Source organism: Ictalurus punctatus, chromosome 4 (assembly GCF_001660625.3).
Source record: "Ictalurus punctatus breed USDA103 chromosome 4, Coco_2.0, whole genome shotgun sequence".
Taxonomy (NCBI): Eukaryota; Metazoa; Chordata; class Actinopteri; order Siluriformes; family Ictaluridae; genus Ictalurus; species Ictalurus punctatus.
The window spans coordinates 34,604,392-34,624,723 of NC_071284.1; the positions used below are offsets into that span (position 1 = coordinate 34,604,392).

The following is a 20,332-nucleotide window of genomic DNA, read 5'->3' on the forward strand; positions in this document are numbered from 1 at the left end:
TGTGTGGTGTGTGTCACATGCTAGTTCATGCTGGCATGTGCTTTATCCTGATGACTGAATCATGTAGAGTTTTGAGTCATCAGGTTAGTGAGTGCTGATGAAAGTCGGCTTTAGCGTCGTCTCCGTATATTTTACTGCATATGGAGTAAAGGTGAGAGTAATGAACGCCTTACTACAGCGTAACGAACCCCTTACTGCGGCGTAACGAACCCCTTACTGCGGCGTAACGAACCCCTTACTGCGGCGTAACGAACCCCTTACTGCGGCGTAACGAACCCCTTACTGCGGCGTAACGAACCCCTTACTGCGGCGTAACGAACCCCTTACTGCGGCGTAACGAACCGCTTACTGCGGCGTAACGAACGCCTTACTGCGGCGTAACGAACCCCTTACTGCGGCGTAACGAACCCCTTACTGCGGCGTAACGAACCCCTTACTGCGGCGTAACGAACCCCTTACTGCGGCGTAACGGACCCCTTACTACGGCGTAACGGACCCCTTACTGCGGCGTAACGAACCCCTTACTGCGGCGTAACGAACCCCTTACTGCGGCGTAACGAACCCCTTACTGCGGCGCAACGGACCCCTTACTGCGGCGTAACGGACCCCTTACTGCGGCGTAACAAACCCCTTACTGCGGCGTAACAAACCCCTTACTGCGGCGCAACGAACCCCTTACTGCGGCGTAACGGACCCCTTACTGCGCCGTAACGAACCCCTTACTGCGGCGTAACGAACAGTGATGTGGAGATCATAGTTCATCAGTCTGTGTTAATTAAAGCAGAGGTGACTGCAGGAGTGTGCGTGAGTGTGTGCGTGCGAGAGTGTGTGTGTGTGTGTGTGTGTCTGAGTGTTCTGATTTCTGTTCTGGTGTGTTTCAGTGCCGTCTGTATGACCTGAGGGCCGACCGCGAAGTGGCCGTTTACGCTAAAGAGAGCATCATCTTCGGCGCCTCCAGTGTGGACTTCTCCCTCAGTGGTGAGAGAAAAGGAGAGCACAGCGCTAATGCTAATTTGAAAGCTAATGCTAATGAGGCCTGAAGTAATTTATAATATTATTATTGGCATGGAGCAAGATCCATCTGTCCATCCATCCATTTTCTGTAACGGTTATCCTATTGGGTCGCCGGGAAGCTGGAGCAGATCCCAGGGAGCATGGGGTACAGGGCGGGGTACACCCTGAACGGGGAACCAATACACCGCAGGGCACAATCACACACACATTCACACACACACATTCATACACATTTTAGACACGCCAATCAGCCTACCATGCATGTGTTTGGACTGGGGGAGGAAACCGGAGTACCCGGAGGAACCCCCGCAGCACGGGGAGAACATGCACACTCAGCTGTAAGTCCAACCCTCTCGAGTCCTACTCTCTTTACCTACAGGCCGTATAGAGGTGCCATCATATAGGTAGTAATGCGTTATGTAGCCATTTAATACATATTAATATTGTATAGGTAATATCACATCTTATGAGCAGCGTACAGTAATATAACATCAGTATATACACAATGACAGATTATACAGCTCCTAACTTATCATACAGGTAATACTGTATTATATAGGTATGATGTAGGGAATATCGTGTCACGTAAATAATAAGGTATAATAATGAAAATAAATAATGTAATGTATATTACATACAGAAATCATAGTGCTGAGTACTAGATATGATCTTAATAGTATATAATAAATAATGTATTGTGTAGGTTATATAGCATATACCCTGTAGTACTGTATAGATAATGGTGTGCTTTATGTGCTGTTATATAGGTGTTAGTGTAATCATGTATGCGAGTTGCATTATATATAAAATAACATTTCGCAAACAGTACACAGTGATCTGACCTCAGCAGCCCTGACCTCTGCTGATTCCTCGACTGTGAATCTATAAAATAGACCATGTGTACTGCACACGCGGCGTGCGTGTTCTCCGACTGCGTGGCAGTGAACTGCTGTGATTCGCCTGAATCACCTGATACACAGGCGTCTACTGAACTTTGACCTTTCCGTTAGCAGGATTGTACTGGCACGAGATCAATTTCAACACTCTGTGTGTGTGTGTGTGATCATCTTTACTGCAAGTGTTGTACGGTCAAAGTTCAGGACACGCCCGCTCACTCTGCAGTTCTCATGCGGCAGGGTTATTAATGTTTTATAAAGGATTATAAATGTGGGAAAGCACTGGAGTGACGATGATAATGAAATCAAAATGCCCCCGTGTGCTCAACGTCTATGAGAAGGTGTAATTTGCCTCAACTAACAAACATGACGTCAACCTCAAATTCCTTCATGACAGATATTGTGTTGAGGTTGGAGGCGAAAAAAAAAACCATCCCAAATATTTCACTTTCAATTTAATGAAATGTTCCGGAATTTTTTTGTCGACGAATCGAGAGCCGTGAATGGAGTTATGGCGTTCTGCACTTGATAAGATATCGAACCATAAAGATACTTTTCATCAAGTAATAACTAGTTTTTTTTTAAAAACTAACTCTTAATTAGCCACCAGAATGAACAGATAGACCGATACGTGTGTGTGTGTGTATATATATATATATATATGTGCATGTAATTTCATAATTTTTGAAGGCATTTATGATCTACACTCATAAAAATAAAGGTTCCAGTTAGAGCCAGAAAGAGTTTTTCAGCCTGATGCCCTTTTCAGTTGCACAATGAACCTTTTACTCTCAAGTTCTTTAGAGAACCATCTGTTTAATGGTGCTTTAAAGAACCCAGAGATGGTTCTTCACAGCAGTGCCACAAAGAACACATGCTATCATAAGTTCTCTAAAAAATAAATAAATAATTTTTTTTAAAAAAAAAAAACCTTCGTTAGTGCTGTAAGGAACCAAAGTAAGGTTCTTAAGAGTGATTGCCAGGAGAAAATTTTACAGTCCCACTATAAACTGTAAAGGGTTCACTTTAACCTGTTACGGGATGGTACCTTGAAGAACCAATGCGCTGAACCTACAATAAAACATAAAGCTCAACTCAAGAACCATACAGAATGAAAAACGGGGCTTGACGAGGACCTCCGATGCTGTAAAGAACCATTGAAGAACCTTTATTTTAAAGAGTGTAGGTCATTTCTTCTGTGACGAAGGATTTTGTACAGTACCGTAGACGAAACAAAATAAATAAATAAATAATAGATTAGCGCTGATGAGTCCTTACAGTCCAATCTTTCCCTCTTTACTTTCAGCCCTTTCATTTTCTCTTGACTTTCTCTTCATCTCCGATCATCTCAGGGCGTGACGTTGCTGTAAAAACCCGCCGTCACACTGATCGATCAAGTGTGATTTAACGAAACGCTCCAGTACTCCGTGTTATTTTTTATATGTAAACAGGCTGAACTGCCTTCCTGCTCTGTAGTGTGTGTAGTTTCCTTTCGAGAGGGAGGTCAGGCACTGTGGGGAATTTACTTTCACACCCAGGGGTTTCACTTGATTTTTGACATTTCTTCCTGTTAAAGTTGGGAACGTTGGGAAACTCACCTTGTGTGTTTATACTCATCCATCACACTTACCTTAAAATCCCGATTAAAGTCCTGAACAGTTATTGAAGACGTGATTTTTGCAGCCATTTTGTTTCAAAACATGTAAGTACATGTACATGGGTATATTGTTGAAGATATACAATATTCTTATTACTGCATGATTTGCTAAAAAATAGCTATGTTTTGTCGATATCTTTAGAACCAGACAGTAAAAAAATATAGCAGTAGGAACCATTTGATCCTCTTTGAAGCAGTGCCTATTAATAAAGGTGATACACTATCAAAAGATACGTCAAACTGACATTTTGTAGTAATTTTCACAAATTAATTTAACAAAAAACAGATCAGTCACACGGGAAAAGTAAGTACACCCCTACATTTATCTCACCTTCCAATCCATAACATTAGAATCAGGTGTTGAAGATCGGGTTCCAGTGATTAGAACCTGCTGAGGGAGTGCAGGTGGAACCCGTCTTGTTTATACCCCTCTCATATCTAGTGTCTGGTGTTCCCTTTGTTATTGAGGTGTGTGGTGTCTTCATGCCAAGATCTAAAGAGTTCTGTAAGGCCTTCAGTAAAAAGGTTGTGGATGGATGCCTATGAGCCTAGCAATGGAGTTAAAATGATCTCCAAGTGATTTGAAATACAGCATTCCACTGTAAGGAAAATAAACAAATGTTGCAGATTTCTAACGACTGCCAGTTTGTCTAGGACACCCCATCCCTGCAAATTCAGCCCAAGAGCAGACCGGCTCATACAAAAAGAAGTCTCCATGAACCCCAGAGTTTCACCACAGGATCTGCTAGTAAGTCTTGCAGCTGTTGGTGTGAGAGTACATGCTTCTACAATCAGAAAGAGATTACACAAATCTGATCTGCATGGGAGGCGTTTCAGGAAAAAGCCTTTACAAGACTTCATTTTGCCAATGAGCATATAGACAAAGACCAGGCCTTTTGGAATAATGTGCTCTGGACAGATAAATCAAAGATAGAGTTGTTCGGTCACAGTAACAGCAGACATGTTTGGCGCAGACCAAAGACAGTGTTTTAGGAGAAGCACCTCATACCAACTGTGAAGCACGGTGGTGGAAATGTTATGGTTTGGGGTTGCTTCACTGCCTCAGGGACTGGACAGCTTGCATTCATTGATTCAACTATGAATTCTCCATCATACCAAAGAGTATGTGAAGAGTATGTGAAGTTGAACTGAAAGTGGATCTTTCAACAGGATAATGATCTTAAGCACACGAGCAAATCCACAAAGGAATTGTTTGAAAAGAAGGAATGGAGGAGAGTTATGGAACGGCCTAGTCAAAGATCGGATTTGAAATGTTGTGGGGGGATTTGAAACGAGCAGAACATGCAAGAAAACCCTCAAACATCTTGCAACTGAACGAACATTGGATGCAAGAATGGTCAAAAATTCCAGCAAGCTGATTTCAGAGACTGGTGGACAATTATGCAAAACACCTACAAGAAGTTCTTTCGGCCAAAGGGGGCAATACTAGCTTCTGAGGCCAAGGATATACTTACTTTTGCCAAAGAAGAATATCCCATCTATTGATATTTCTGTTGAATAAATGATTGAAAAGTCAATTTTCCTTGTGGTTTTGTTCAAGTAGATCAACTTTATTAATAGGCACTGTTTCAAAGAGGATCAAGTGTTTGCAACAATTTCCATGGGGCGTACTTAATTTTTCACATGAAATGTATGTGTTTGTATATATATCTCACAGTGTATACAGTATGCACTTTATAGATACTGTAGTATTTCAATATAAAGTTATAGATATATGTTCAGTGTTAACGTAAAATCAAGATATTACCTACAACTGCTTGCTAAAACCAGCTAGTTCACATTAGCCTAACGGTAGATAAGCCAGCTAGCATTACCACCAGATTATGAGTATGTAAGCTAAACATAAACACTTCAATAAACACAAATGTATTAAATATAGTAGGCTAACTAGCAGACACTAGCTAGCTAGCTAGCATACTGTATGTTGTATAAAGCTACCTCAAGGCTCCTTCACGTTCAATGCTAAGTGTAAATGTGCAGTTTTAGTCTTTTTCTGAGTCTTTTCTTAGGAATTTACCAACACATCTGAGGTAAATGTTGACGTTCCTGATAGTTCTGCCTCGTTCCCATTTTTGCTCTGGTTTCACATGGTCAAAATAAAAGACTTAATAGATATGGGATAGCTTGTTAAAACATTAGCCTCAGTTGTTAGCTAGGTTAAGCTCAGGGCCGGTACTTTTGAGTTGCCTATGTGTCTTTCCATGTCAAAAGCATAAATGAATCATTTAAAAATAATAATGTTTGAGCAATAAATAAGTCACTGTAGCAGGTTTAATAATGATACATTGTGTGTGTGTGTGTGTGTGTGTGTGTCAGGGCGACTGCTGTTTGCTGGCTATAACGACTACACTATAAACATATGGGACGTGTTAAAGGGCACCCGGGCGGCGATCCTGTACGGGCACGAGAACCGGGTCAGTAAGGTCCGAGTGTCGCCTGACGGTACCGCGTTCTGCTCAGCATCGTGGGACAACACACTACGGGTGAGGAACCAGTCATTCCTATGAACCCAGGCAGGACTTTAAACAAGACATGTTCCACAATACACAGCCTGAAAATCCCCACATGTTCTACATAAATCTTTAAAGAAAAAACAAGAACAAGATAAAACAGAATACCACAGCACATATACAGATGTTTACTCATACTGTGATATGCTGTATATAGGTACACTGAAGATTTGTATAATGTGACATAAATCATGTAGAGAGATATAAATTATCGATATATAATACTGGGCAATATTAATTGTCTATGTTTAACATAATAGTATTTTCTGTCTAACAACATATGCAGGGTGCAAAATTGTTGGCACCCGACTGATAAGGCTAATATTTGAAGTGAATGCCAACAAAATGTCATTCCAACCCTTGAAAAAAAAAAAATTGGTATTGTTGCCTTTGACTGAATGGGAGATCATAATTTATAGCTTTCTCATGTGCACAAATTAGAGAAGAGATTCAAATACATGAGCTGCTAAAGCCCCATTAAACACATTCGGGATTTACATAATAACTTGAAAATTGATCCCGTGCTCATATGCTGACGCAAAAACCCTGAAAATCGCGTTTATATTGTTTAGCTCATCAAATTTCAGAGCTGTTTAATTACAGACCACGTCCACAACACCAATAACAGCTAGCTAGCTGGTGCACTACAGAGGCTCTTCCTGAGACTCAACCCACAAAAAAGCCTCACTAGAGATACGATCAGTCATCTTTTGGTGGTTTTGTGTTCAATCTTTTTTGGCCGTCAGCATATTTGTCGATTAAAGAAGCTGAGTACATGGAAACATCCCCCAAACCCAGTGTTCAATCCGGCGGTGGATCAGTGACGCGCTGAGGCTTGTTTTAATCTTGTCACGGGATACATCCCATCATAACCTGGGTACTTCTGCAAAGAGGAGAAGACTTGGCAGTGGAAAGAGCTTTCAACAAGCAAACATTCAAATCAACTCAGCAGTGGTTTCAGGACACAGAAAGCAGAAGCAGTGTTGTGATGAAAATCTCAGTAAATCTGTGGTGTGAAGTGAGAAGGACGTCCACACGCACAAATCTGAGGACATCAATGAGAGTATAATGTGCTGCAGGAACGACTGATCCCAGATCAGTACCACAAATGGAACTATAGGAATTATGTCGTGATAAAAAAAATCCGAAATAAATCAAAAATAATTTTATATTTTAGCGTCTTCAAAGTCGACACGCTTTTCGCGTAGAAGTTTGAAAAGAGAAATATATTCTCGGCGTTTTCTCGAGCGATACCTTGAGGAATTTCCCGGAGATGATTTTTAAACAGGATTAAAGGAGTTCACACTGACGCCGGACTCTTATTGGCTGCTTTTCGGAATATTTCGCTCCGAGTCGTCCGTTTAAATAAAGATTTATTTGTAAATAAAACGTTAGTTTTTCTAATGAAAGAAACGAATACGTCGGCACGATTATATTTTTGTCTACGACACCGATATTAAACATTTAATCACACACCTTCAGATCAAAAGGTTTTTAACATCATGAGAAACATTTCAGTCGAGCGTCCACAAACTTTTGTCAGGCAGTGTGTGCGTATGTGTGTGCATATATATATATATATATAAAAAATTTGTGCTCATGAAGGGTGCCAATACTTTGGAAACCAGAAACAGGCATGAGGAACAGTCTCAACAGGCTCATTGTTATACTCTGATAGCCCCAGGCAACAAAACAGCGCTTCCTTATCGGGACACGACAGTGTAGTGTGTGTGTGAGAAATGCTGACCTCACCAGAACACTCACATGTGGTTGCTTCGTGTGTAAAAATGGGACATTAACGTCAGAGCTGGAAAAAATAAACACACAATGAACACTCACTCACTCACACTCTCTCTCTCTCCTACAGTTCTGGGCTTGAGTCGAGTCCTCAGTGTGTTTTGGAGCTGATATGAAGACGGATTCACAACAGACTCTTTTATTCTTAAACCTTTTATTTGCTTATTAATTCCTCAGCGTGTCTCGTAGCTGGTCAGCAGATCGTACATTGTTGTTGTATTTGTCCGCAGGTGATTTAACGTTATTAAAAATCCAGGGTTAAGAGAGAAATGTGTATGTTGATGGAGAAGCGTGACATAAATCAGTGTGTGCAGTATGTAGTATTGAGACATTTATAAATACTAAACATTAGCACCATGTAAGTAGTGTAATCATGAACGTGTGGATCCCGTAATATTAATATTAAAGTGATTAAACACTACAGACCTGTATTGTCTAATGAGTTTTTAGTTTTTTTTGGTTTTTGAAGAATAAATGAAATGTGCACCGTGTAGTGAATCGGTTCAGCATGTGAAGTTTGCTTCTTTAGTTTTGCACTGAAGCTATGAGACTAATGGAGCTCTTCGTGTTCTCGCACCGCACAAGCGTCAGACTCGGTCAAGGGGCGTGGCTTTAAGTGTGAACGTGGAGCTGTGTGTTAAAAATGACTCCTATGATAATATAGTTTTGATATGATGTGTATAAACGGTCGTGGAAATTAGACAACACTCGCAGACTCGTCTTCTGAAGGTAAAAAGGTTTATTACAGAAAGATGGTTAATGCAGGATAGAATAAAGCAGGAGAGAATAATGAGAGCGCTCTGAAGCGCTTGTACTAAACCACTACTATATATATGATACAGAGCATGACATAAGAAATCGCCTCCATGTAATACTTCTCTCAATGTAATACGCGCTTCTTATATCGTTGACTCGCTTCCATGGAGACAGCAATACACGATGACGTCATAAAATTTTAAATTCTTGACTCGCTTCCATGGAGACAGCCATACACGATGACGTCATAAAATTCTAAATTCTTGATGTCTACCGGTCAGTGTTAAGGCTGCATCTGTCTTTGCTCTACAAAACAGAACAAACCGCCTTCGTATCAACACAGACTTCAGTGTGAAACTTCTCCAGAGCGTCCTCCGGTTTACGTGTTCTCTAGAAAAGCTGAAAGACTCGCGCAGCCCAGCCAGGAGACGCCAAATTGTCGAAGAAATTAGACGACACTCGCAGACTCGACCTCTGAAGGTAAAAGAGTTTATTACAGAAAGATGGTTAATGCAGGATAGAGTAAAGCAGGAGAGAATAATGAGAGCGCTCTGAAGCGCTTGTGCTGAACCACTACTATATATATGAAACAGAGCATGACATAAGAAATCGCTCCATGTAATACTTCTCTCAATGTAATACGCGCATTTCTTATATCGTTCAGTGCGTTTACATGGACAACAATAATCCAATATTAACCCGATTAAGATGATAATCTGATTAAGAACCTACGATGTAAACAGCAATTTTTAATTACCCTAATCCGATTAGTCATACTCGAAGTAAACACTAATGGAATTAAGACGTGTGGAGTATTCCTGTTTTAGTCGCATTATCGACGTGTATTACAGACGTGTAAACATCTTAATCACACTATTAACATCGTGTGGGAGTTTTCACCGCATTTTGCGACAGGACACGATCACACACGGCAGTTGTCAACATTTTACGGCGAACAAAAGAGCACGGCTGTGTCCCAAACCGCGTACTTTCCTACTATAGGCCTGTAGTGGGAGAAATACATGTATCTCGGCTACTATATAGACGGTAAGTACGCGGTTTGAGACGCAGCCCACGGCTTCAAGCAGTCGTCTATTTGCACGTATAGCATGACAGATAATTAACCGCACTTGAAGCGTTCGTAAACATTTTTTAAATAAAAACACCCAAACTGTATACGGCACCATAACGACGACCAACTGTATGTTGATACGTGAAATTCTGGAGGGACGTCGGACGGCGTGGCGCGGTGACGTAATGACGCGGGCTGTTAATCTAATTATGTTCTATAACATGTAAAACGTGAACATGACTGGAGTATTCTTATGTAAACACCTTAATCACATTATTATCTTACTCAGATTAAGGTCAATAATTACATTACTGCTGTCCATGACACGTAGTCATGGAGACAGCAATACACGATGACGTCATGACGTCATCAAATTCTATATTCTAAATTCTAAATTCTTGATGATGTCTACCGGTCAGTGTTAAGGCTGCATCTGTCTTTGCTCTACAAAACAAAGAACAAACCGCCTTCGTATCAACACAGACTTCAGTGTGAACCTTCTCCAGAGCGTCCTCTGGTTTACGTGTTCTCAAGAAAAGCTTAAAGACTCACGCAGCCCAGCCAGGAGACGCCAAATTGTCGAAGAAATTAGACAACACTCGCAGACTCGACCTCTGAAGGTAAAAGAGTTTATTACAGAAAGATGGTTAATGCAGGATAGAGTAAAGCAGGAGAGAATAATGAGAGCGCTCTGAAGTGCTTGTGCTGAACCACTACTATATATATGAAACACAGAGCATGACACACTCCTGTGTACCGATAAGAAGAGGTTTGAGGCAGATCAAACAGACTTTGTTTTAGGATCTTGGAAGATGTTTAGACGAACCTTGAACAGAAGAACATGTTTGTATCTGTAAGCAGATAAACATTTTGTACTGATCTCAGTGACATGACATGGACTTCTTAGGCGTTATCCTCAGATGAACATGAACAAGAACAAAACTATTACAAAGTAAAAATGAGTACTGTCATGCTGGAACAGGTTTGTGCACACAAAAGACATTCTGTACATCAAACAGTGTGTGCTTCAAACGGTTTCTGGAAGAACCATATATGGGTGTGATGGTCAGGTGGGGTGCACATACTTTTCGACTTTTTGTGTCCATATTTTGATGATGTAAACGTAGGCTAAATTTCCAAAAAAAAACAGTGGGAAATTTTTACGAATGAGAGGAACTGAAAGTGGAGTGGAAACCGGTGACGTACCGTGACGTGCGGTGTGACGACCAGTGGGCGGGGCTACTGTGGGTTAGAAAAGGAGGCGGAGCGCGGTGTTCTCTTCCGGCTTGGTCTCGAACTGTCGTTGGAGAGCTTGACATCGCTGGGAGGGTGAGCGGTTTATTTCACGTCTCCTTTTCACATGAATGATAAATATGACTTTTTGGAGTCTCGACTCGTTTCTACAGCTGTCCCGGAACCCGTGTGTGGTTGTGTTTGTCATATTTAAAGCGTTTAATTGGGTGAATCGAGGCGTTTTGTTTGCGGTTGACGGGGCTGTGCTTTTCGGGTTTCCCTTTGTGTCTCACTGACAGCTGCAGAAGCGATTCAGCTCTTTATTTATTATTTAATGCGTTTCCTACATTAATATCGCAGCAATTACAAGGTCGGGATTAATATTTAAAACGAAGTGAAATAATGCAGAACCCCAGAGGTGCTTTTTTTTACAATAAAAGCGCTGTTTTATGAAGAATATGACGGGCAGCTTCCTCATTATTAAACGCCTGGAGATTTGGCTAACAACCGGCTTTGTGTATGTTAGCACTAACCTTAAAACTAACCTTGACCTTTTTTTCAGGATTTAATTTCAACCTGTGCAGTTTTATTGTCTTTTATTATTGTTTATTTTTTTAAAATGCTGTACCTTCCTTAAATAGCTGTTTAGTGATTTTATTTCGTTTCCCAACTGTTTTACGGCATCACCGAAGCGAATGGTTGGTCACGTCGAAAATCTCCTTAATTTGATTGGACGACACCGCGCAGGTTGACTGTTCTAGCCAATCCGAGCGCAGGAGGGCGGGCTTTTGTTAAAATATAGAGAATACTGTTAAATTATAAAGGCGAATCAAAAGAGCAAAAAGAATCACGTTATAAAGTGTACACTGTTTAGAGATTGTGTTATATGAGCAGGAAATATTATTTATATACTGCTTTAAATATTGGAGCTTTTTTATGTGGATGAAGAATAATAATATTATTATTATTATTATTATTATTATTATTATTATTATTATTAATAGTAGTAGTATGGGAACATGCTGTGATTTGTGGGGTCCAAGCACCATTTGTGAATATCACCCCCAGTGGCCAAATTATTGTGTGTGTATAGAACAATAGAGATCATTGATGAACACTCTGTTCAAGTTTTGCGATGGTAGCTTAATGCTAATCCTGTCAAATGCCTGCTGGAAGCTGATTGGCCGATGGTGGCCATGTTTGTTCAGTAACTCTGTCATTATCGTAAATAAAAATACGGTTTAGCGCAGAGATTCAGTACGTCAAATGTCAGCTCGGTTGGATGTATGGATCCTGAGCTACTGTTCTTTGAATTAAATCCCACCTCAGAGTTTCATGTGAATGATTGTAGGGTGGCGGCCATGTTGTTTTCAGTGTGGTTTTGATCATTTATTGATGTTCACACACTGCTGAGTTTTTTGAGGCCGGTTTTTTGAAGATGCGGCAGAATTCCTAGGACCTCCCTATAATGCATTTAAGCTCAAAAGTTGGCCAGGTTTGCAGAAGTAGAACGTTCATGAGGCTTTTTTTTTTTTTTTTTTTTTTTTTTTTTTTTTGGGAGAAGGCAATGAATCAGGTGTGTTCAGGAGATGTAGGAACATGGAAACCTGTGCTATAGCACCACCAACGGTGTGATCCTCTCGCTTCCCTGAGTAGCGTGATGGACTACAGTTTGGTCTGCATGTCCAATTTTAGAGGAATTTTTTTTTAAATGAGGTTGATTTTTAAAAACCTAATGAAAAGTCCAAATAAAAATCATGATGATGATGATGGTGGTAGGGATTTTTGTGTTTGGACCCCTAAAGGGAACAAAAACATAATTAGACAATAGATTCTTTGGTGCTTGGACCCCTAAAAATAAAAATGCCTATAAAAACATTTAAAATTTTGTCATCTTCTGTGCTTGGACCCTTACTGATCAGGCGTATCGCTGTCTCCCCTTACAGAAAATGTCCTGTTGGTTAAGGAAAGAGACTCTGATGTTGGCAGAAGACTACATCGACTTCTGCATCGGGAACCAGCAGATGCCTCCCAGCAAGTCGGCCGAGGCCATGCGCCGTGTGGCGAAGGATCTGGAGCTCCAGTACAAGACCAAGTTCCTGTCTATGTCGCGCACGTTCCTGGCGGCGTGCGGCTTGAAATCGGACCGGAGCACCTGTCTGCGCAGCGTCATGACCTTGCTGGTGGAGGACGGAAAGCTGAACTGGGGAAGAATCGTCTCGCTGTTCGCTTTCACGGGCGTTGTCGCCACCGAGATGTCCTCCCGAGGAGACGGAGTGGAGAACTGCAGGAAGCTCGCCGAGACCATCGCTGATTACCTGGTCAAAGAGAGGAGCGACTGGCTGCTGGAGAATGGAGGCTGGGTAAGGATGAGTTTAAACGTGATCACCAGGTGTCTCCAGGCTGAAACATGTCCATGTAATTTGTAAACGGTTATTTAGCTGTGGTGGTGATGTAATCCAGTGGTCGCCAGCCATCTTCCCTGAGATCTCCTAGCTAAATCTAACACGCACACTAGGTGGTCAGTGGGCACTATTATGTTTGAAGATAAAGTCTTCAGGAAGGTAGATCTCCGAGAACGGGTTTGTTGACCACTGATGAAATCACTAGGGCTGGGTTTAGCTCTAATCACATGTGAGCTCATGTTTAGGTTGGACGGGTGGATGAATTGGGGAAAACATTTTAGAAATGGGCAAACTGAAGTGATGCAGTAATGAATTAGGACTCAATTTCTTTCTTTGCGTCTTTTTCTTTACGATTTCTCCTGAACATCATGAAGGTACCGCCAAAAAAGTGCACGGCCTTACGAAAGTCACTTTGCGCGGGTTCGGCGAAACGTAGGCCGAAAGGGTGTTCTTAAAGAAACGCGTTTTCTTCACTGCAGTTTTAACAGTGGAAGTGGAAATGATCTCTGCCAATGAGAAAACGAAAGCCAGATGAGGACTCTGTGCTGTGACGTCGTTGGAGTAAATAAAATGACGCGGCGTCTGTGTAATCGCCGTGGTGTAAGTAGCCGTGGCAGACGCGGGTCCTCCTGTGTAACCATGACAACTACGATCTTTATCGATCGTAAGAACAGATCGATCGAGATAACAGCAGTCGAGTCGTAGCCATGGCAACAATCGCGTAACAGGACTTTATCTTAAGAAACGACCCAAGGCATGTCCATCCTGTGTAACCATGATGACTAATTTTATTATATACTTAGTAATTATGCAGAAAAGTTGTTTTTCTGGGCTTATTAATTACAAGCACAGATGGGGAGGACAGCATCCGAGTTGTGCCATGGCGACAATCGCGTAACGGGAATTTAGCGAAAGAATTAAGTTGCGTTGTGTGTGTTAGCTGATGATCTGTGAGAAGGCAGTTAATGGAGTTCTCTAAAGATGGGGAGCGCATAAGACCCTAAAATAAAATTAAGAACCGTCCAGGTTGAGTCGGTGTCTCCCTGTCTCTCTGTCTGGCAAAAATAACCAAAACAAACACACGCACCCCAGAGAGACTCCTGAGGCATCATCACCTCTACAGTCAGGTGTTGTCTTCATTAATGCCATCTACTTTTAAATGTTGGGGTTTTCCGTGTGTGTGTGTGAGCGCTCTTTAGATCAATGGATCTGAAACCCTGTGGGACGGTCCTGCCACGTCTGCGTGGGAGGCTCAGCTCAGACGAGCGTATTGTTTCTGCCTCTAGGGGACTTCTGTAAACCAACACCAAGTTTCTGCGGGGTGTTTTTCCTGAAACCGGACGTTTCAGACTGTTTCTCATTTTCACCCGTGCCTTCTCAGACTTTAAGAATGTTCTGAGGCCGTGGTTTTCGTTTTCTTGTGGCTTTTTCGTTTAGAGGAATTGGGAAGCAAGGAGTGCCAAGCAATTTCAGGAATGTGTGTGTGTGTGTGTGCGTGCGTGCGTGTGGTAGCAGACTTTCTTTCTCCTTAAAGCCTCAAAGAGTTTCTCAAGTCAAAACAGATGTGTATCTCCTTGTGCTTATTGGGGGAAATATTTCAGACGTGACTCGTGTCTGGTGTTGGTCAGGGGTGTGTGTGTGTGTGTGTGTGTATTTATGTACAAGGCATTTAATCATCAGTCATCAGCTCTAAATCTGGAATTTCAGGAAGCTTCTTTGTGACGGTGTTTACTGTTGAATTGTGAAATGTTTCCTGTTATAGCAGGTTTTTACGTATTAGCCAATATATATATTTTTAATTCGTTTAAAAAAGAGAGAGAAAAAGTGCACCGCATTGCTGTTGAATTCTGGGTTGTGATTGGTCAGAAGGTGTTGATAAATTTCTATAACCGCAGCTCTGAGTAGCACAGGTTTATATTGGCGTGCTCGTTCCGATGCGTTATCGTTGCTATAGTGACGGCTCGTTCAGAGGGACGTGCGGCGCACGCTCTGCTGGTGATAAACGGATTATTATACGTGTGACCGTTGCTCTGAGTTTCTGGAAAGAGTCTCCAGTCTCGGAGGTAAAGCTGTGGTTTCTCAGTAACATGACGCACACATCAGCGCTCGTTAGTTTCTCGTGTGCCCTGACGAGACGTGTTTTACGTGTGGTTGCTATGGTAACATTAATACTAAATGGCGTTCGTTGGACCACTCGACTTTTTTTTTTTTTGTTGCTTTTTCCTGTACTTCCTGTCCTGTACTTCCTGTCCCGTTCGATAAGCACTTCAGAATGTTTTGATAAGTGACGTTTATTTAAAGATAAGTGATGCAACGAAACACTCGTTAGTTAAGACACCTCTTGTGGTTGCCATGGTGATGCCGCTTGGGTTTCCGCACCCCTTTTTTTTTTTTTTTTTTTTTTTTTTTTGTGCGCGCGGTCTTCGCACTGAATTCTGTGAAAGGTCAACGCTGCACTTCCTCTCGTATGAGGTTCGGGTTTTTAATAATGGTGTCTATCGGGTTTTTGTTCCTGTTGACATTTGGTGCACTTCCCCTTGCCCCACCCCGCCCCTCTTCCCATACAAATTGAGCTTCGTTCACGCCGCGTCGTAATTACCACTGTTACGAGATTCCGACTTGTAAAAAGCGTGTAAACGGCTTGGAGGAGAACGTCCGTGTTTTCATCTAGTAATTACGATCGTTCCGAAATACACAGCCATGGTTCCATCTCGAATCCTGCTTGTTTTAGAGACAGGCTCCGCCCCCTTGTCTTGATCTCTAATCCTGCTTGTTTGAGACAGGCTCCGCCCCCTGGCTGTTTGTTCTCCCTCCTGTTTCTTCCGGAATTTTCCTCATCTCATGGTGTTTCAGACTTCATGGAAATGAGCGAACTCTCCGGCTGTATAGTAATTAATGCGTGATTAATAAAAATGCATCCGCGTCCTTCGCACGTTTATCTTCACTGATGTTTCACGATTCATCAACCTCGCCGTGTCGTAATCAGGCTCTCACGAGCGTCGAGTCTGTCTTTCATTCGCTTTTCCATGTAAATACATGTCTTGAGTGTGTGTATACACACCCACACACGTGTGCGTGCGCACACACACACACCAGGCCCAGCTGGTCCAGCTTTTCAGTCTATTGTGTTAACACACTATTGATCTGACACGCCTCACAGACTTCAAAACATTTTCCTGAGAAATGAACGAGTGAGAAAAATAGAAAAATATCCACCACCTGCCTGTTCTTCTGAGCAGTACAGCAGGTGGCTTAGAGCTGTGTGTGTGTGTGTGTGTGTGTGTACACACACAGGCCTGTTTTTATGTATGAAATAAGCCCTGGATCTGCTGCACGCTGCTGATTAGAGCTCAGCAGTATAACCCTATAATATCCAGATCATGATAAACATCACGATACACCCTTACTACACCCCCCAACAACCCCCCACCCCACCCCACCCCAGTCCAGTGTCTTATTATAAAAGTCTGTTTTCTGTGTTTGGATTTTTCATGTTGTATATTTATATTACGACACTGCACGGTTGAATTCTGGATCCTGATTGGTCAGAAGGTGTTGGTTATTTTTCTATAACAGCCCTTCTGACAAGTTTATATAAACGCGCTCCTTCTAATACGTTCTCGTCTCTATAGTAACGGCTCTTTCTCGGTTGAATGGGACACTAATAACTTATTATTAAATCTGTTTGGTTTGTTTTTTTCTTTCTATGAGATGTTTAAACGTTTTATGGAAGGAGTCTCCGGTGTGGGAGGTAAAGACGGAACTTTCTGAGGGGTTTTTTCATTTTCTTTGTGGGTTTTTTCTTGTGGTTTCTCGGAAACCTGAGTTGTGGGGGTTTTTTTCGTTTTGTTTATAGCTGCTATAGCGTAAGTGAGCTCAGGAACTATTGTTTCGGGAACATTAAATGCAACCACAAAAGGATAAAAAGTATGACGTGTTCTTTAATCAATAAAAACTTGAGTAACTCTGTTAAGTGTATTCAACATCCTGTAAACAAACATGTGGTGGTTTTTATGTTTGTATTTATTGTCCAGATGTGTGTTATGAAACATCTCTTGACGTGTGTGTGTTTTGTGTGTTCCTCGTACAGGACGGTTTCTGCAGGTTCTTCAGCAGCACCGATCATGTCAGTTACGATTCGTCCATGAAGACGGCGCTGTTCGCGGCAGCGGGAGTCGGCTTGGCTGGACTGACCTTCCTCCTAGTGCGCTGAGCCACACGTCCCAGTGTCCTCCTCATTCTCGCCGCCACTTTGTTTTAAACTCGGAGGGAAAAGCTTGAGTTCTCAGACGAACTATTTCTTACACCTTCATGCATCTTAATTATGGTTTAGAGATCATTAAAAATCACTCCTGAAATTCACTCAGAACTGTTCAGAAATGTGTTTTTGGGTTTTTTCTTCACGTGTCACTCTGGGATGTTTTTATTTTTATAAAATTTCTCCGGGGTGTGACGTGTTCCTCTCGGTTAGGTTGGATAGCATTTAATATTTTTTTAACTTGCGTTCAGAAAGTTTGGCGAGCAAAGCAGCTAACGCCCCATCTTATTTCTCTGAAAGCGCGTCCATTCGTTTACATATCGTTTCGTGTCTTGTCTTTTTGTTTCCTGGGAGGCGACGTTTACGAGTCCCTCCTGCAGGAGCAGAAATGTTATTTCGGAAGGTGCTAGGTTGTTCTGTAAGCCTTTATCATGTGATGTGGTTTTTTTTTTGGTTTTTTTTTTCTTTTTTTTCCCCAATTTAAAACCAATTTCACTTGTAAATTTGTATTTATTTTACCATCTGAAGAACAAATTGTAACTATTTAGGCATTTTCCCGACCTTGACAAAATTGTATTTTTGCATTATTTTATTTATTTAACACTTTCTTAATAAAAGTCATTACCATAAACGGATTTGTTTTGTGCGCTGCTTTAGGGATGACTCGTACGCAGGGACTCGGCGGAAACATTTCGTGACCTTTTTAGTTTCTAACCTGAATTTTTGTGAAGGGGAAAATCAGCTGAGTCCAAAACCACAAGCGTTCAAAATGAAACTGCCTTTTACATCACTTCCTGAAATAAACAATGAAAGTGTCGGGGTTTTTAAGGGGGGGGGGTATTTATAAAATTCACCGGAAATATTTGAAGAAAAATTTTGATAAATATTCCTTCACGTCTTTATACAGTGTTTTGTTTTCTTAATTAAAGGGAATACCTCATGAGCTTCTTAAATAAGCTGGACAAGAAAGATATCGGTTAAAGGCATTTCACTGCAATGCCTTTTTTTTTTTTTTTTTTTTTTTTTTTTTTAAATTCATGCTTTTGGTTTTGTAAATGAGTCGCACGTTCAGTTCCTGTTTTATTTCTTCAGAACTAAAAGATGAACACTTTATTTTAGACACTGTGTTAACTAATTAAAAATAAACTACAAAAGTATCAAATACACATGCAGTACTGTGCAAAAGTCTTGGGCACAAAGTCTCTCATGTGCTCTATCTCTCTCATTTATTTATTTATATATAATTACATTTATTCGTTTAGCAGATGTTTTTTTATCCAAAGTGGCTTACAAATGAGAAAAATACAAGCTATATTTAAAAAAAAAAAAAAAAAAAAAAAAACCTTGTGTGGGAGGGGCTTAAAAGAGATTTCCTCACTGGCTAGTGAGATTTGATCGACAGCTCGAGTGTCCAGCTGAGACTGTGCTCCAGAAAATAGTGGTATGAGACCCAAACCTCAAATATTATGAACTAACAGACTGATTCAGTATAAACACTAACGAGAGAGAGAACCGCATCCAGAACTCTCTGAATTCACTTCCTGGTCAGGGAGCTGACCGTCCAAATCTTACCAGCCAATGAGAGTAAAGCGCTGTTAAGCCCCACCCACACTAGAGGTGTGTGCCAGCATGGGGAAGGTGAACTGGAGCGTGTTCGTAAAGCGTTAATGTGAAGGCCGTGTTGAATCTGAGCCACGGAGTTCCCTGTTCTCGGTTTCGGAGTGTTTCTCTTCTTTCCCGTCGTATATTTTTGTTCGTTAGAGGTATTTTAAAATGTCTGTTTTTTCCGTTGGAAACGTCACAAAATAAACAAACATTTATATAACTATATTTGTACTAAAAGAATACTAGTGTGCCTGAGTATTTACACAGTCCTGTAAGTGCATACACATTTGTGTATATGTGAGATAAGCAGGTTTATAAATAAGGTTGATAAATGTAGCTTAAGCCCCGCCCCCTGAATGCTCTAGCGCGATCCACTTGGTCCCGCCTCCCCTCATTTCCCTTCGAATTAAACCTGACAGATTTATGATTACATGTGGAAATGATGGACATGTCTCCTGTACGTCTGTGCAAATATCCGTCCTTTTTAACTCGCGGTCATTTCATCTGGATGACAGATCTTTCTTTCTTTCTCCTGAGAGACATGTCTGCTCAACGCTCAGGATTCGTCGATGCTGCTACTGGTGTAGATGATAGCAAGAGGAGGAACTAACGCGTCTTCCCACAATGCAGTGCGGCTAACCTGATGAAACATCTTCATGGAATTTAAAATATCTACAGTGGATACAAAAAGTTTACACACCCCTGTGACAAGTGCAGGAGGTTTATTTTTTATGTAAAAATAATAATAAAATAAATGAAACCAAGATAAATAGAAATAGAAACCAACAACATTCGAGAAAAACAAAGTAGTGCATAAGTATGCACACCCCTGAACTAGCTTTATGTTGGAGCAGCTTTTCCTTCTCAGTGTTGTTGTGTACGAGTCTACCTACAGAGCACACCTTCATTTAGTCATTTTATTCCACTCTTCCTTACAAAACTGCTCCAGATCTATCAGACAGCGAGCGGATCTCCTGTACACGGCCGTCTTCACGTCGTCCCACAGGGTTTTATAGGATTTAGAGCTGAGCTCTGACTGGAACATTCCGATACACTGATCATCTTCATCATCCGAAGCCGTTCCTCTGTTGACGCGGATTTGTTTTTG

General features: G+C 41.4%; 3 protein-coding genes across 5 annotated transcripts in view; all 3 read left to right on the plus strand.

Moving 5' to 3' along the window:
• The window catches only part of gnb5b (guanine nucleotide binding protein (G protein), beta 5b), a 20,613-nt gene extending 12,234 nt beyond the window's left edge, over positions 1 to 8,379 (plus strand). The window contains exons 11-13 of the mRNA XM_053678303.1: positions 882 to 978; positions 5,905 to 6,071; positions 7,966 to 8,379. Of these exons, the coding sequence (XP_053534278.1) occupies positions 882 to 978; positions 5,905 to 6,071; positions 7,966 to 7,977 (276 nt within the window). The 3' untranslated portion in view covers positions 7,978 to 8,379. The remainder of the gene's footprint in view (positions 1 to 881; positions 979 to 5,904; positions 6,072 to 7,965) is intronic.
• Positions 1 to 20,332, plus strand: part of tmod2 (tropomodulin 2) — a 120,086-nt gene that overhangs the window by 11,719 nt on the left and 88,035 nt on the right. The window lies entirely within an intron of this gene.
• bcl2l10 (BCL2 like 10) lies at positions 8,958 to 18,250 on the plus strand. Of its 3 annotated transcripts, none has more exons than XM_017466106.3 (3): positions 8,958 to 9,131; positions 12,903 to 13,319; positions 17,452 to 18,250. In XM_017466106.3, exons 2-3 carry the CDS (start codon positions 12,906 to 12,908, stop codon positions 17,572 to 17,574), a joined length of 537 nt encoding a protein of 178 aa, XP_017321595.1. In that variant the 5' UTR covers positions 8,958 to 9,131; positions 12,903 to 12,905; the 3' UTR covers positions 17,575 to 18,250. The 3 variants fall into 3 exon arrangements, with proteins under 3 accessions (XP_017321595.1, XP_053534286.1, XP_017321596.1); XM_053678311.1 differs by lacking the exon at positions 8,958 to 9,131 and adding an exon at positions 10,197 to 10,343; XM_017466107.3 differs by lacking the exon at positions 8,958 to 9,131 and adding an exon at positions 10,900 to 11,052.